Below are 17,926 nucleotides of genomic sequence, written 5' to 3'. Positions count from 1 at the left end.
TCACCTTGGTAAATGTCCTGGAAGCCGTCACAAGTCCGAAGGGCAGGGCACAAAACTGGAACTGCTCCCCCAGAATCATGAACCTCAGTTACTTCTGGTGGTCGGGTCAGATCCTTATGTGTAGATATGCCTCTGTAAGGTCCAGCAAAGTGAGGAACTCTCCTTTGTGGACCGAAGCAGTCACTGAACAGAGTGTTTCCATGTGAAAACAAGGAACCTTGAAGGAGTCGACATTCTTCAAGTCAAGAATGGGCCAGATTGTGCCTTCCTTCTTGGGCACTATGAAGTAAATGGAGTAGCGACCTGTCCCCAATTCTTCCGGGGCCACTGGCACAACGGCCCCTAATTGGCTGAGGCAACGGTGGGTGTCCCGAACTGCTAACCATTTTTGCTCGTAAGAGCACAGGGAGACCAGAAACTGATCTTGGAATGGACAAGCAAATTCCAAAGCATAGCCTTGTCTTACTACACTGAGGACCCATTGGTCCAAGGTGATTTTAGTCCACTCCTCATAAAACAGAGCCAATCAGCCCCCTATTACTGGGACCGAGGAGTAAACTGGCCTCGCCTCATTGGGAAGACTTGGGTCTACTCGACCCTTGGGAGGAACCGTCTCTGCCTGAACGTTGGCCATGAAAGGACTGGCTCCAGGACTGCCGCATGCCCGAGACCTGTCTGAAGGAGGATCCCGAAGACCTGGACACTCGAAATCTTTGATTCCCCTGGAAACGGGAGCAATAGGGAAAAGGACTCTTGGCCTTTGGCTTATCCTCTGGCTGCTTGTGGACCTTATTTTCCCCCAGAGAGTTAATCAGATCCTCCAACTCTTTGCCAAAGAGTGGCTTGCCCTTAAACAGCAAAGAGCTCAGATGCGCCTTGGAAGAGATGTCTGCCAACCAGTTCCTCAACCAGAGGAGATGGTGAGCAGAGACGGCTGACATCATTGACCAGGGCGAAGTCCGGAACAGATCATACAGTGCATCCGCACTATAGGCCACCACAGCTTCCAACCATACAGCCTGACAAGGACTTGTCCATCAGCAAGTGCTGTACCCAGAGAAGATCGGCTCTCAACATAAAGCTGCTACACATAGCAGACTTCACCCCCAGAGCCGCAACATCAAAGACTTCTTCAGATGAGCTTCCAGCTTCCTATCCTGGAGGTCCTTGAGAGCCATTGAGCCTGTGACTGGAATGGTCGTGTTTTTGGGTACTGTGGACACTGCAGCATCCACCTTAAGAATCCTCAGAAGTTCAAGTGCCTCTTCCAGCAACGGGTACAACTTGTCCATTGCCCGACTAACTTTCAAACCTGTGTCCAGAGTGTCCCACTCTTGAAACAACAGGGCGCTGACTGACATATGAAAAGGAAAAGACCTGGTTGGACCCCAAAGACCCATCATGACTGGATCCACGGCCCCCAGCTCCATACCCTCCTGAGGGGCCCCAATGCCCAGTTCTTCCAGAACTGCGGGAATAAGAGAGCCCAATTCCTTCTTGAGGAACAAACAAACCACCTTGGGGTTATCACCTTCGACCATCGGGGCCCCTGACAACTGCTGATCCGGGCCCTGGTTGGTAAGATCGAGGTCCACTCCCTGAGGGTCCAACCCCTGCTAGTCATCTTGTCCTGAAGTCTCTGAAGTGGAGTCGTCCACGGGCTGCGCAGCCACAGACCGGAAGGGATGCTTGGTGCTTGTGGTGCCCTCCTTCTCTGGGACCTTGGGTCTCTTAGGAGCCGAGACACCCTCCTTTTCAAGGGTCCAGTACTTCTTGGAGGTCTTAGGGGATGCTCTTTTATCCCCGCCTTTCTTGTTGCTTTCCTGATTTTAAAAACCTTATGCAGCAACAGAACAAATTCAGATGAAAAGGACGATGAGGAATCTGAGCACCCCCCCCCCCCCTCCAGGGCCCTCCACGGAGGAAGAAGCTGGATCCCCGGTGATTCTGCCCCCTCCCCCGGAGGCTCCAGGCTGCGGGGATAGGGGAGGAGGGAAATCCCCCTTCCTCTCCATTGCCTTCGCAGGAGCTGTGAAGGTGGCCAAAATGGCCTCAGCGCAGGAACGGGTCTGCAGCCTCCGGGAAGGCACCAGGAACAAAGACCGGCGCACGAAAGCTGTGCGCGTGCTTCCCTGCATTCACCATAGGCCTCACCACGAGGCATCGGGAAACGGGAGCCAACTGCAGGAAAAGAGCAAAGAAAAACCCCAGCGGCGGGGGAGCATGGAGAGAGCCAGAAGAGAAGCGATCTCAGCACCTACCTGACAGAACCACCAGAATTCTGAGACCTTGCTGATTTTTTTTTTTTAACTTGATTGAAAACAAAACCAAACCAGGCTCCAAAGGTTTCCCCATTCCCCCCCAGGGAGAGTGAGCTGGGAACCCAGGTATCACCCTGGGCGCAGAGCTTACAGGTACCCCGACCATCTGCTCGCCTGCCTCATCTACCAGGGGGGATGATCCCACCAGGACCTGACAACCCCCTGGGAGGCTAAAAATTCAACTCCTTTGTTGCTGTTTCTCCTCTTCTTTATTTTTCTCTTTTTTTATTATTTTTATATCTCTATCTCAGACTGCAGGATTTTGCACCTCCACCATCTGCTGGAGACAGAGAAATATTGATGGACTGCAGGTGGCACCTCAGGATGTAGGGCAGGTCAGTCAAAATTTCTCTGTCTCCAGAAGGGGAGGGGAGGCAAAACCCAGGAGTCTGGACTGATCCAGGTATGTACAGGGAAGGTATAGTTTTTAGGGAATCTGATTTGGTAAACCACATAAAAACAATTAAGGAAATTAAAGTTGATGGAAGCACTAGGTCAACTAGACAGCTACCTAGAGCATCATCATTTTAGGGTCAGTGCAGGACAAAATTCTCCTCCTTCCTTCCCACAGTGGGGCCCAAAAGATCAAATGGTGTAGTGGGCCCATGCACTGAAGGAGGAAATACCATTTCTCTAATGAGCGGAAGCCTAACACATTGCAGCATCAGCTGGTGGCAGTGAGGACCAGGAGGCCTAGGAACCAGCCCACAGTGTGATCAGATAAGTAAGAGCAGCCAAGCCTCCCCACATTCAAGAAAAGGAGTGAGGGTGTGCTTGGTCAGGAGGAGGAGTCGCCCCCACCACCACAGTTAGGAAGAGGAGCAGTCGAGCAAACATCCCTCTACACAGTCAAGATCAGAAGAAGCAGTGGGGCTGCTCATAGATAGGAGTAGGAGGCAGAGCATTGTCAGCCTCAGTGGTCTAAAAAAAGAGGAAGAGTTCTGTGGGTCATGAGGGCTGAAGGAGGTGGCTGCTGCTGCTATTGCTCTATGTGTTTTTTGGAGGGAAGGGTGAGCAAGTGGGTGAAAGACCTTTTATATGTGTGTGCTTCAGAGCAAGTGTGTGAAAGAGCATGTGTGAGTGTGTCTGAGAGTGTGAGTGAGCATGTAATTGAGAGAGCATGTGTGTTTGTTTGTGTATGTCTGTGTGTAAAACTGAGAGTGAGCATGAATAAGAGAGATCTTGCTTCTGAGTGTCAGACAGCCAGTGTATGTATGTTAGACCACATATGTGATTGAGAACATGTGTGTGTATATGTGTATGTGATAGAGAGCATGTCTATGTGACAGAGATCGTGTGTCTTTGTATGTGTGTTCATATAACTGAAAAAGAGAGCTTGTATGAGTGTCAGAGACGAGAGCCAGTCAGTGTTTATGGTGTGCAAAAGGGCTTCTGTGAGAGAGAAAGTCTGTGCAAAAACAACCCCCACCCCCCTCCCCCATGACAATCTCAGTGCAACTGGAAGTCAAAATTTCCCAGGTAAAATGAATGGGGGATATTTTCTATCCAAATTTTAATTATTGGGTGTTATTTGATGTGTCTGATGTTTTCAAATATGTTATTGGTGCTAGGAAATATTTAATGAGTTTTTAATTATTGGATGTTCTATTTGTTAGCTTTTTTGAAATATTTATTCTTTTCATTAGTATGGTTTTACTATTTTGATTAATATTTTATATTTCTTCATTTTATTGTTTGAAGTTTTATGAGGAATGGTGATGTATCTGTTTTTCCTCTGTTCCACTGCATACAGAATCTGATTTGTTGCAGTTTCCAGTTCAGTCTTTATATTTCCATTTATATTTTATGGTCTCTTTAGTCTGTTTTTGGTGAGGGTCTGTCTGTGTTCTGCATGTGTGACCTGATAAGGAATTGTGCTAGTGTGTAGTTTCTGTGTAGGGATCTATAATCATCCTGACTTGTTCTCCTTTCCTTTTAGGGCCATGTGTAATATTTACGGTGTTGTCTTTTCATAGGCAGGGTTGTTATTTTTTGAGTGCTATCATTTAATGCTGCTTTGGTATGGGTTTATTATACTGTATTTGTAATTCATGATTTTCTGAGGACCAAGCCCACACTAACATGTATTACAATAGGCCTAATCCAAACAAAAAAAAAGGGAACCTAAAAAAAGACAGAATTCTCATGCAGGCAGTAGGAAAATAAATTTTACATTATGAAATTAAAGAAAAGGAGTCAGCAACCCTGACAATGTGTCCTGCCAACTGAGGCAAGGACCATGCGGACAGTTCAATCATCCACCTTAATCTAATGTCTATATATTTTTTAAGTATTTTTCAGCAGACAAAAATCCCAACAGTCTATATTAATAATCACCGAGCCCAACATGGCTAGTGTTTTTCTGTAGCCAGCTTCTTCAGCTTCTTTTAAGACTGTTTCTCAAGGAAATGTGTAGCTCAATAGGTCTAATACCATATGGGTTCCAAGTGTATTTTTTGTAGGGTTTTCTGGTTGCACCACAGCAGTGCATGTAAATATAATATACATTTGTTGAAAGCAATATTTTTACCTCAGAAGACTGTACTTTGTCCTTTTTCATGTAAAATCTGATATTATAAAAGCATAAATTTTTAATTATGTGTGTGGGAAGGGTGCGACCAGAGGGAGGGAAACACAAGGCTGTAAAGTTCACCTAGGGTGCCTAATACCCTTGCAACAGCCCTGAGGGAAACTGGGGAACATAGAAAAATAGAGACTAGCTAGAAACAGTCAAAGAGAGAAAGAAACAGGTGCTGGGACATCGTCAGAAAGACAGAGCCCTGGTTCTAGCCAGGAGAGCCTGAGAGCCAACATGCTTTTTGGAGAGTCTCCATTTGAAAATCTGTGGCAGCCAATTGCTAGGGAGTTTGGCAGCTTGTCAGTATACAAGAGTAGAGCTTGTTTTCTCACTACATGGACATATGCTAGCTTTCATTTAAACCATATGCCCAATCAATGCCTTGGTGATCAGGGCCGGTGGAAGCACTAGGCGAACTAGGCGATCGTCTAGGGCGCCGAGCATTGGGGGGCAGCTAGCCGCTGATGGCCGACATGAAGGCTCATGTGGCCGCCGGTGGACCTCATCCCACTGGCGGCTGAGTAGTGAACTACTGCTGTGCTGTGTGCCGGATACACACAGCAAGAAGATCGTCAGGGCCGTGGTGGAGCTCACGTCACCATGGCCCGAAGAAAAAGGTCTCGTCTAAACCTGCAGGTGCTCCTCCTCCTTGCTGCCCACACGGCCCCAGGAGAAAAATGTTGCCGGAGCTGCGAGGGCAGGAAGGAGGAGGAGCATCAGCCGTGTGCAGAAGAGGAGCAGTGCTTACGGGCCACCGCGAATCCCACTTTGCAGGCGGCCCGAGAAGACCAGGGCCGCTGCAGAGCCCATCCTGCGGTGACCGTGAAAAGGAGGCCCAGAGATGAGAGAGAGGCTGAGGGCCTGGAGAGTGTGTAGGTGTGCGAGTATGAGATGAGTTGAGAGATTGTGTGTGAGAGTGAGTTGAGAGACTGTGTGTGGGAGTGAGGATCTGAATGTTTGCAGAGACAGCATGTGAGAGCCTCTGTGTGTGTGAGAGAGACAGCATGTGACAGTGAGAGCCTGTGCTTGAACAAGACAGCATATGGGAGTGAGAGAGAGCCTGTGTGTGTGTGAGAGAGTCAGACAGCATGTGCCAGTGAGAGACTGTGTGTATGAATGATTGTATGAGAGAGAGCAAGTGAAAGTGAAAGCCTGTGTGTGTGTGTGTGTGTGTGTGTGTGTGTGTGAGTGAGAGAGAGAGAGAGAAAGCATGTGAGAATGAGAACCTGACTGTGTGTTTGAGGGAAGAAGACAGATGGAAAGAAAAGAAATAGAAAAAATGACACACAGTGTATGTGTGAGAGAGAATGGACATGTGAGTATGTGTGAGAGAGAGAGGATAACCTCCTAATCCTCGACAATATCAGGGTGACTGGAAATCAAGAGCTCCCACGTATGGACAGCAGGGGCTTTTTAAAATCCTTATTAGTTTTAATTATCGGGTGTTATTTGATATATGTGCAGTTTTGAAATATTTTATTGGTGTTTGGGAAATTGTAATAAATGTATATGATTTTAATTAATGGAAATTCTATTTATCAGTAATTTTAAAATATTCTTTTATTAGTATGGTTTTACTATTATAACTGATGCTTTATGTTTCTTGATTTTATTGTTTTATGAGGAATGATGGTTCTGTTTTTCCATTGTTAATACACAGAGTCTGGCTTCTTGGGGTTTCCATTTCAGTTTTTTCTAATTTGTGCTCCTTTATTTTGTATTCTGTATTTGGTAAGGGTCTGTCTCTGCTCTGTGTGTGTGTGACCATGAGAGATTCTGCTAGCATGTAGTGTCTGTATAGGGATCTATAGCAATCAGGTTTGTTTTGTTTCCTCAGTAGGTGGTGTATTGGTATTCTAGGACCCAGTGTAATATTTACCCTTGCTTATTCACAGGTAGGGTTATTGTTGTTTGAGTCCATGGTGTTATTACTGTTATGTTATGATGGGATTGCAGTATAGATGTTGAGTGTCTTTCTTGCGGGGTTTTGTGTTAGTTCACAATGTGTTTGGCAGTGGAAGGTGTTTGTGCTGCTGTTACTGTGAGGTGACACCAGAATTTGAAAATATCTTTTAGTATGAAGAGCTGTAAGGGAAACATCCAGGCTCCATTGTTTGGGGGAATTTCAGTGGATGCACAGAGTTACAGAACTGGAGGTGCAGGATTTATATTGACATTCTGTCCCTTCCTATATATTCCACACTTCACTCTCATAGCCATATAGAATTAGTTGAATGAGGCTATCAAATAATTTTATAGTAGTTTTACTAGAAGTGTGAAACTGACCAGCTTTTTAAAATTACGCAGAAGACCCTTTGGACTTTAACACTTTTTTTTATATCCAATTTTAAAGCAGGATCCATACTATAGAGGTGGGTGTGATGAAGAAGTGTCATTTTGGCTCCCCCCCCCCCCCCCAAAAAAAAAAATTCTTCTGTCTAGAGATGCCACTGATTTTCTGTGACCTTAAGCATTAGTACAAGAAGGATTACGGGGGGGATGCTGGAGAGGCACACAAATGCATTGGCCCCCGGGTGTCGGAGACCCTTGGTGCGCCACTGGGTGCGAACCATATGGGGCCGCAAGCAGTGGCAAAGAGGAGTGGAGATTTGGCGGGCCGCGAGCAATGCCTAACAGTCAGCAGGCGTGATCGAGAATGAGGTAGGAGTCGGGGCCGAGACTGGGGGTGGCGGCACAACGGGGGGAGGGGGGGGAGCGCAAGGGAGAAGGCTCGCCTAGGGCGTCTAATTCCCTTGCACCGGCCCTGTTGGTGATTTAGGTCATCGAAGTGAGTTGTGTCCTGTAAATAATGGAGTTTTGTATGGAAATAATGAAAAATGTCCTGTTCGTCACACATCACATCTGGGAAGGGGAGAGAAATAAAGTTCCCACACCCAAGTGCTTACTGAAGGGAGCACTACCTCACACCTTCTTATCGTGCAAGGCCATTACTGAAATTAGGTATTCTGTGCAAAATACTCAGCAGTTAAGTGAAACAACCAAAACTCCTTTAAAGTTCTCTGCATCACCATCCTTTCAGTAACTTACAGAGCTCTTCAGCCGCCTCCATCACATGATTTCAAGATTTCATATAGGGTTTCAATAGGGAGGAGGAATAGTCTAGTGGTTAGAGCAGTGGCCTATGAACCAGGTGACTATGGTTTGAGTCCCACTGTTGCTCCTTGTGACCTTGGGCAAGTCACTTTACCCTCCATTGCCTCAGGTACAAAACTTAGATTGTAAGCCCTCTGGGGATAGGGAAATACCTACAGTACCTGAATATAAACCAGTGTGATATCTTAATTGAGATTGAATGTCAGTATATAAAAAATAAAATAAATGATTTCCTTCATTGATTAAATGACTGAGAAAATGGCAGCTTCAGTTATCATTATGAAACCAAAGATGTCGCCCCTTCTTCCAGATGTTGTGATAGAGCCACAACAAGGTATTCTGGCATGTTCTCCTACCTCCCCCTATAAACACAAACTTTTTGGTTTGCTTTGATCAAATGGTGAACGTGTCATAAAGGGGGCTGCAGTACGACCTATACCTGATGTCTCTATATAATCCATGAGCATATTCATAAGGTCCATATTTAATAAGACAACAAATGGAAAAGTTATATGGGTAAAGTTATTCAGACAGCTTTATCCAGATATTCAGTGGGCCTTATCTGCAGCTGAACATACATGCATGAAGATATGCAGATAACTTTCAGACACCCTTTCTTCCAACCAGAATTACAGGCATAACTTCACCCAATGATGAATCCCTGCACTGACCAGCTAAAGTTTTACTGTGCCCAGATAGCGCCTCCAGCCCTGCCTTTCTTTTTGTAAATATATTTTGTGCCCATTTCCCCCTTGAAGATTTGTCCAGCTAACTCTCAAACTTAGCTGGACAAATCTTTTGAATATGGACCTCCTAATGTATGGTGTAAAATAAGAATTGTATTCCATGTAGTCAAGTTGTCCGTGTTCATATTTGTTAAATGACATGTATTCACTTCTTTTTTCTTTTCACAAACAGCAAGGACAAGTGACAAACCTCTTCGTACTTGGAAAGTACAGCATGGGTCCCCTGTCAATGGGACATGTGGTTCCAGAAAAGATGGATGATACGATGCCTTGCTTCCTGTATGAGGGACCAGAAGTGCCAGGAGTCCAGCTCTGGAGGAATACTGCTCGGCAGGATGGTCAAGAAATGTCCTTCAGCTTTCCTGCCTGTTACGTGTGTCTGCAAGTATGAATGTGTGTGCTTTCTGTTTTTAGTGCTGTGTCTATTCTGCAGATGTGAGGTGGTCTGACGAGCTGCGTGTTTACAGTGGTGGTCTTTCATAATGCCGTCTGGGAGTAGGTGCTGCTTGGTATGTTAACCATGTGTTACTGTTGGGCGGGGGGAGGGGGATTGTCATTCAATTACTTAATGTTTCCCTTTGAAAATTAGTCTGCAGTTCTATGGTTATTATGTATCTATGAACTTGTTGTTGGACTGCTAGAAATGGCATTTCTGAATCAACATAAGCCTTTTTAAACCTCTCCACAAAGAGAAATCTAAGTTACTGCAACTACACAGTGAAATCTGTTTAATGTTTTCAAGAAGATCAAAAAATGAATTCCGCTGTTCCTCTAATACCGCTCGCGTATAATCTGTCTTATCACTAAGGGGGGAATTTCAGAACAAGCTGCCTAAATTAAGAGGCAAAAACCCGAATAAATTACAGAAATTTCCAGAGTGGACTTACACATATGGGTTTGCTTTAAAAATTATTGCCCCAAATTTGCCTGCACCCAAGTCCACCTGCTCTTAGGTGCACGGGAAAGTTTAGGCCTATACTTTTGAAAACATAAAAATGTGCGTAGAAGCCCAACTTATCCCCAACTCTGCCCCTGGTAACATCTCTGCTTGATCGGGGTAAACTTAGGCCCGTGTGCCATAAATTTCCCCGCATCTGGAGGGTGCAGTTTTGTAAAAGGCCACTTCTGTGGGCCTACCTCAGTTTTGCAGGCGGAAAGGCCTTTCAAAATTTCCATCTAAATACAAACCAAAGCTTTTCTAAGGATGTTTTGGCGGGTGCTCACTGATAAATCTAATGTATAAGCCTATGCACCACTGACACATGTAAATTTAATATAAAGCATCCTTAATACGTACATTTATGAAACATCTTTCCTGACAAATCATACAAACATTTAGATAGACAATCAAAGTTGCAGCCTGAAGTGGGTTAGAGAAAAACTAACAGCTGACTATCCCTTGTACACAGAAGGGATATACTGAAAAAATTGCCGTCATACAAAATAATTCCATGGCAAGTAAACTTATGAAGCTGGATCGCCATGGCTTTAATACCAAGCACGAAACTCTGGAGCAATTCACCACTTCTCCCCTGACGCATGTTCCTACAGAAATACTTACTCCAGAAAGCTGGTAATGTAGTCCCTGCTGCACGCAGACCAGGAGAAGGGGTTGGTGTTAGCGGTAATGTGAGCTGCCATAAGTTTTGCTGCTTCGTGACCTTTGGTCCCACAGGAGTTTCCAATTCCATCATGGTTCATGCCGAAGCTATCAAAAAAAAAAAAAAAACCCCAGGAACAAACCGGGAAAACAAACATCGGGAAGGGGCAAGGGGGTAATAGGAAAGAGAGAGAGAAAAAAACAGGCAACCAATTATCACGTTATCCCACAAAAAAAAGGACGATTTATTTGCAGTGCCAGCATTAAGATGTTGCGAGAGAATTTATTAAATAAATAAAAATCAGTCATGTTCCATTTTAATAGAGAAATTTACTGCATTTACAGCTGGAGGAAGCATATGCAGGCAACTCAGAATCACACAACATATAACCGTATGGAGTGGAGTGGTTCATACCACTTGTCTGCGTTTATATTTGTTCACCATAAAAATCACTGATAATTTTACAGCAGTTAATGAGAAAATAATACAGAACTCCATCATGGTTGTTATATTTTTTTTTAGATTCCTTCTTATTAGCAAGATAAATGATATGGATATACACAAAAATTACAAGGTAACCAAGTGTAAGGACCATGTGAAATGAAGACAGCACATCTCAGTAGAGTGTATACAGCGGACATGACATATCATGCCATTTTACAATAAACAAAATATTACCTGATAAACAAAACACCACCTCAATTTGCAAACCCCCTATTCCCACCCTCCCAGCAACAGACAACTCAAAAAATACACACACATCCACACAAACACACACCTTGCAAACAAATCTCTACCCACACCTACCCCCACTGACAGCATTTCAATATGAAACAAAAAAACAAACCCAAGAAAAAAAGCATAACTTTATTTATTTATTTATTTATTTATTTAGCGTTTTTCTATACTGGCATTCATGATTAGAAACCACATCATGCCGGTTTACATAAAACAAGGGGTGAGAACAAGAAACGAAAAAACAAGTGCAAGGAGAACAAAAGTTACATTACAACAGGGTCTTAAAACTGGGAAGAGAAATTAGAATAAGAGAGCCGAACGGTCGGGATTAAAACTTCCACTCCTTAGCATAATCCAGCTCATGCAAACTTTCCCCCTCATTTATCAAAATGTGCTAAGGTGTTTTTGCATGCTATGGCACCATATTGTATGGTGTGAGGCAAATCTGAAAAAGAGGGGGAGTTAGGGGTGGGTTTACTATTTTGTGAAGCCCTATTGCATGGCTTTAACACTGATTTCCTAGCCTAGCTATCAGGAACCTCAGATGAGAGAGAGAGAGGCTGAGAGAGAGAAGCCATAATGTGCTCACACTAGATAGGTATTTATATCTCTATGGGAGTCCCACCTGGTAACTCGAGGTGAGGTTTAGGTATTAGTGTAGGGGTTAAGGGCCACTTTGACATTCAAAGTGAGACGTACGAACAGAACAGTGCTCTCTAGTGAAGATTTGATGACCCTCGGAGTGAGGACACTCACCCAAAGTTGAGATTTTGCAAAGTTCTCTCAACCTAGCTTGATGTTATCAGGTAGAGAGTCCATCAAGCTAGGTTTAGAGAACATTGCACAAATCTCAGCTTTGGGTGAGTGTTCTCACTCCGAGGGTTATCAAATCTTCACAAGAGAGTACTGTTCTGTTCGTACGTCTCACTTTGAATGTCCAAGAGGCCCCTAACCCCTACACTAGTACATAACCCTCATTTCGAGTTACTAGGTGGAATTCCCATAGAGATATACATACGTATCTAGTAGAGGGGCATTATGACTAGGGTCTCTCTCTCTCTCTCTCTCTCTCCCCCCCCCCCTCACCACATTCTGGCACTTGTCTGAAAAAAGTTATCACAATTTGCAGTAACTTAGCTCTTTGCATAGGTATTATTGCAATAAAGTACTCATTACCATAAAACATGCCCCTTTTTCTATCACAGGTGATATTTAGTGCATTTTGATAAATCCAGGCCTTTGTTGCTTATCAACAGAGAGCATGTCATAAAAGACATTCCAAGATTCAATTTATGATAAGATAAATAAGCATCATGTCTCTCCATTGCACGAGCATTATCATCTTATCCTGCCTTAAAGAAAAAGCTGAAAGCGAGCTCTCCACCCGCATTTGGAGAATACACTTGCGTGCCAGAAGAAGACACAGCTTGATGAACCAGCTATAACCCTGGGGTATCTCCAGACCTGTCGTAGGGGAATGAAAATCCACAAATAACAAATTTTCTCCTTTAAAAAGGGAGAATTGCTATACACTGCACTCCAGAAAGGAAAATGTTTGTGACAAAACAAAAATAGATAAGTCAAAGTGCTTTGAGTGAGGCTACATTTATGACACTAATCAGAATCCGCCAAGCCCATACACATCTTTTTCACACTGTCTATGTAAAAGTGATGCAGTACTTTGTATTACATACCTCTGAGATCAGAGTCTAAAGGGCATTTTTGAGCCTCTGAAAACAAATCTTTGTATATAATGGAGCGACAGCTCACTGCCTAGTTCTATGTGCCAATAATTAACCAGGGTCTCTAGACTGTCAGCAGAGGAGGAATGTTTGCACAATGTTTTCCAAGTGGAAATAGAATTCCACCCCCCCCCCAATCCTACATGTTCTCTATCCTCCCCCCCCCCTCCCCGAGTGACAGTAGCATTAAGACCAAAAGAAAGAAAATAGTACCAAATTTATAAATATGCAAATAATTGGGTGTGTGGGATGCCAAAATAATTTTATAATGGTGCAAAACTCAAAATACAACCTGCGTCCTCATCCACTGTGTCTCAAGAAAAACTATCCCTTAACATGCCATTCAGAGAAAACCTTATTTTCCATACATGGTATAAAATCACCATTCCCTCAAAAGAAACACCAGAATTTTTGAAGGTACCTCCAAGCCAGGATCGTTGGGGGAAGTAGTATATTAGTGTTAGCTGCTCATAGGCATATGGGGAGATTACATGGTCTCTATTAAATATGGAATGTCAAATTTATAGTTCCCTACCACGCATTCCCACATAAAGCGCATCTGACAAGCAACATATAGCTTAATATTAGGCATATCCAGACCACCTATCTCTACATTCCCAGGGCCGGTGCAAGACTATTAGACACCTAAGCAAAACCTATAGCCTGCCACCCCCCTTCCCCATCATACCTTTCCCACACACAATAAAATATTATGCATTTATAATAATAGATTTTACATAAACAAGAACTTTCAAAGTACAGTCTTCTGAGATAAAAATATCACTTTCAAAATGTATATTATACAGGGTGGCCCATGGAAAACTTGCCTGCCTGCGTAGCACTGGTATTGGAGGTGGGCTATTTTTCCATGGGCCACCCTGTATTTGCATGCACTGCTATAGTGCCAACCAGAAAATCCTGCAAAAAAAAGTAAAAAGGATCCTTGGAATTGGTATTATGCCTATTGAAACGTGTGTTGGGTGTGGGTTTGATCCTCAGAAACAAGTAAACTGAATTATAATTTCAATATAGTAAATCATACCAAAACTGCCATAACTGCCAGTACTCAAACACTGACAACCCAACTTATGAAAAGGCAGCACTGCAAATATTACACCAGGTCCTAAAATGCCAATACATTTACTGTTAGGAAAACAGAAAAATCCAAGCTGCTATAGATCTCTATACAGAACCCTCATGCTAGCAGAATATGTCACTTCGATCACACATGTAAAACACAAACAGACATTCACAAAATGCAGAATAAAGTGACCATAAAATAGAAATACAAACATGCAGACAAAAACTGAACTGGAAATCTCAGCAAGCCAGACTATGTATGCAGTGTAAAAATGGCAAAAGAGAAACATTACAATTCCTCATAAAATATCAAACAATAAAATCAGGAAATATAAACAACAATAATAAAAAGAATAAATATTTCAAAGCAGCTGATGAAATGAATAACATCCCATAATTTAAAACTCTTACAAATTTTTCAAAGATCAATAAAATATTTCAAAAAAGCAGACACAAACGCCATCTAATATTTTAAATTAATATAGATAAGAAATCCCCTGCTATCCATACCTGGGATCTTTTGATTTCTAGATGCCCTGAGATTGCCGTGGATTAGCAGGGGGAGAGGAGAGGGATTGTTACTCACAAACTTTCTCCTCTCTCGCTCTCTCACATGCTCAGTCACAGGAACATGCTCTCTCTCATACACACTCTCCAACACACACATACAGACATGCTCACACAGACATGCTTTCACACACAACACACACACACACACACACAGGGCCAGAATGAGACATTTTGGTGCCCAGGCAGGCCAATAATTTGTCCCCTCCCTAAAAACACTTCAAATCTGAGACAAAAACTGAAATAGAAACCACAACAGGACTGACTGTATTATGCAATGCAACAAAGAAAAAACAGAAACATCATCATTCCTCACAAAAATCAAGCAATAAAATCAAGAGATATAAAACATCATTCATAATATTAAAACCATGCTAATAAAATAATAAATATGTCAAAATAGGCAATGAATAGAATATCCAATAATTAAAATCTCACATAAATGTCTTCTAATTGTTCCTAAATATGCAAAATTACTGCAAAACAGCACCTAAAAATGTTTTTAAAATTTCCTGCTCTCAGATTGTTGAGGATATGGGGAAGAAGGCCCACACAAACTTTATTTTCTTTCATACACACATGTTCTTTCATACACATATGTTCATGCTTTCATACACTCCTTCACATGATCTCACACACATTTCTTTTTCCTGCACACATACACATGCACACACACACACACACACATGCTTGCTCTCTTCCTTACACATACACATGCTCTTTCATATATACCCTCTCTCTCCCTCACATACACATTATTACACACACACCCTCTCTCTCCCCTCACACAAACATGCTCTCATTCACACATGCCCTCCCTCTCCTTCACACACACATGCTCTCATACATACTCCTTTATTTTCTCTTCCTCACATACACACATATTCATACACATTCCCTCTCTTTTCCTCACACACACATACTCTCATACACATTCTCTCTCACACACACACAAGCTCTCACTCTCACATGCTCTCCTATACAGACAAAAGCTATCATTCTCACATATTCTCCCACACATATACATATACACAAGTGCGCTCACATGCTCTCCCTCCCATAAACACATAGGCTCTCACTCTAACTTGCTCTCCCACACCTACACACACAAGCTCTCACATGCCCTCCCCTACACACACACATAAGCTCTCACTCTCACGTGCTTTCCCATAGATATACACAAGTTTTGACTCTCACATGCTCTCTCTCACACACACATATAAAAGCTCTCACTCTCACATGCTCTTATACACACACACAAGCTGTCACTCACATGCTCTCCCACACACAAGCTCACATGCTCTCCCATGTATCCAAAAGCTCACATTCTCATATGTAGTCCTTAAACACACACAAGCTTTCACACTCACATGCTTTCACACAAACACACACACACACACACACAAGCTCTCACTCTCACATGCTCTCCACTCAGACCAAGCTCTCAATCTCACATTCTCTCACACACACACACATAAACTCTCACTTTCATATGTTCCCTCTTTCACACACACACACAGCATCTCCAGCTCTTCTTTGATTGGGAACTGTCAGGCAACCTCTTCCTTATCCTGGCTGCCAGCAGAATGGGGCCTACTTCATGGCCCTGTGGCTTTATTGATCTTGGTCGTCAGCTAGTTGGGTTCCTCCAGTAGCACCGCAGCCTCCTCCAAACTTTGGCAGCAGGCAGATTGGGGTCCATCAGGCGCCTCGCAGCCTTTCTGATCTTCTCCCACCAGCAGGATGGGGTCCACTGGGTGGCCCTGTGGCCTCTTCCAGTCTTTAGATGCCAGCGGGTAGGGCTCTGCTGGGTGGCCCCACAGCCTTTTCCAGTCTTCGACTGCAAGATCTTCCATAGTGGAGGAGCTGGAGGGAGGCAAAGAGTGTCTTTTAGGTGGCACCCCAGGCAATTACCTGGTTCTCCTGCCACCTTAATCCAGCTCTACACACACCCACACACACAGACATGCTCTCACATACATACATAAACAAACACACATATAGTCATGCTCTCTCACACATACATACTCACAGGCATACTTTCTCACACACAGTCAGACATACTCTCTCACTCACTTCCTCCCCCCTCCCCTCAAAAGTACAAGTCCAGCAACAGCCGCAGTCTTCTTCAGCCCCTGAGACTGTTGGGACTCTTCTTTTTTCAGGCCCAGGGTTGATACTGTTCTGCTTCCTGTGCCTAATAGCCCATGACAATGCTACTCCTCCTGCTCCTATGAGCTCCTACTGCTGACTATAGACCAGGGCTGATGCTGCTGTTTCCTGGGGCAGGAAAGGACTGTGCTGATGTTTCTCCTCCTGCTCTTAAATGCTGCATGACCCTAGAGCCAATACTGCCTCTTCCTATGGCAGGGGATGTGCTGTTCTTCCTCCTGCATCTGGTGACAATGGCTTGTTCCCTCCTTTTTCCAATCCATGCAAACCCATGCCATACTACTTCCTCTTCCAAGACACATGGGCAGGAAGAATAAGCCAAGCCATCACCATCCTCAGGCCAGTGGTGCTTTAGGAAGCTGCCAAGTCGGCCTGGTGCTTCCACCAGCCCTAGAGGTTTAAGTTTATTAAAAATGTATATACTGCCAACACCATAAAATTTCAAAGCTTTTTACAAAGAAAGTGCACATACATAATAAAATATAATTAACAATAAATTCATACATACTAAAATGAAACATCAGAAAACAAAAGTGCTAAATCTACAGATCCAAAAAGGCTTACTTAAAGAAATATATTTTCAGAGCGTTTTTGAAAGTTTGACGCATGGGGGGAGTCCTACTTGCAGCTTCTCAAGCAGAGTGGGGTCCCCTTTAGAGCTTCTCAAGCAGCTTCAAACGGCAATCAACAGATTTATTAGCCATGTTTTGCCACAACTATCCTTTCCTGCACCTCCATTCCCCCCCCCCCCCACACACACACACACACACAAAAAAGGTTGGCAATCACTAGGGGAATGTTTCCCTCAACTAGCAGCTCCAGGCAGCTAAAGAGAGAAAGAGTGTATACAAGAGATGGGAGGGAGAGGGGCAGTGTCTCCTATCTCTCTCACTAACACATTCTGCAAACTCATGCACACAAAACTCAAGGGGTCAACTCCCAAGCACTGGCCAGTTCTGCAGGGCCCAGGCAAAAGATGACCTTCACTTCCCTTTCCCTTCCCCTTCCTCTACCGGCCAGTGGACAACAATGACTCACTGCAGCTCTCAGACTCAAGGATGGGAAAGCAACTCAGCTACTGACCAAAGAGTAGGAAGAGGCAGCATGGCTCTAGGCAAGATACACTCATTGCCCCAACGCCTCTCATCTGCTCATCAAAACTGTGCACATACCGCCTCTCATGAGAAAATGCACCGCTCAGACCCTGCTTGTGCCACCCACACCACTACCACTGCTGCTTTTTTGCAGCCTGCCCAACATCATTAGC

General features: G+C 43.8%; 1 protein-coding gene across 1 annotated transcript in view; it reads right to left on the bottom strand.

Annotated features, from left to right (window-relative positions):
* The window catches only part of ADAMTS6 (ADAM metallopeptidase with thrombospondin type 1 motif 6), an 894,781-nt gene that overhangs the window by 479,836 nt on the left and 397,019 nt on the right, over nt 1-17,926 (bottom strand). Inside the window, exon 10 of the mRNA XM_029576285.1 lies at nt 10,321-10,467. Coding sequence (XP_029432145.1) covers nt 10,321-10,467 — 147 coding nt within the window. The remainder of the gene's footprint in view (nt 1-10,320; nt 10,468-17,926) is intronic.

The sequence above is a fragment of the Rhinatrema bivittatum genome, chromosome 1, assembly GCF_901001135.1.
Source record: "Rhinatrema bivittatum chromosome 1, aRhiBiv1.1, whole genome shotgun sequence".
NCBI lineage: Eukaryota > Metazoa > Chordata > Amphibia > Gymnophiona > Rhinatrematidae > Rhinatrema > Rhinatrema bivittatum.
This window is presented reverse-complemented; position numbering and strand designations above follow the sequence as displayed.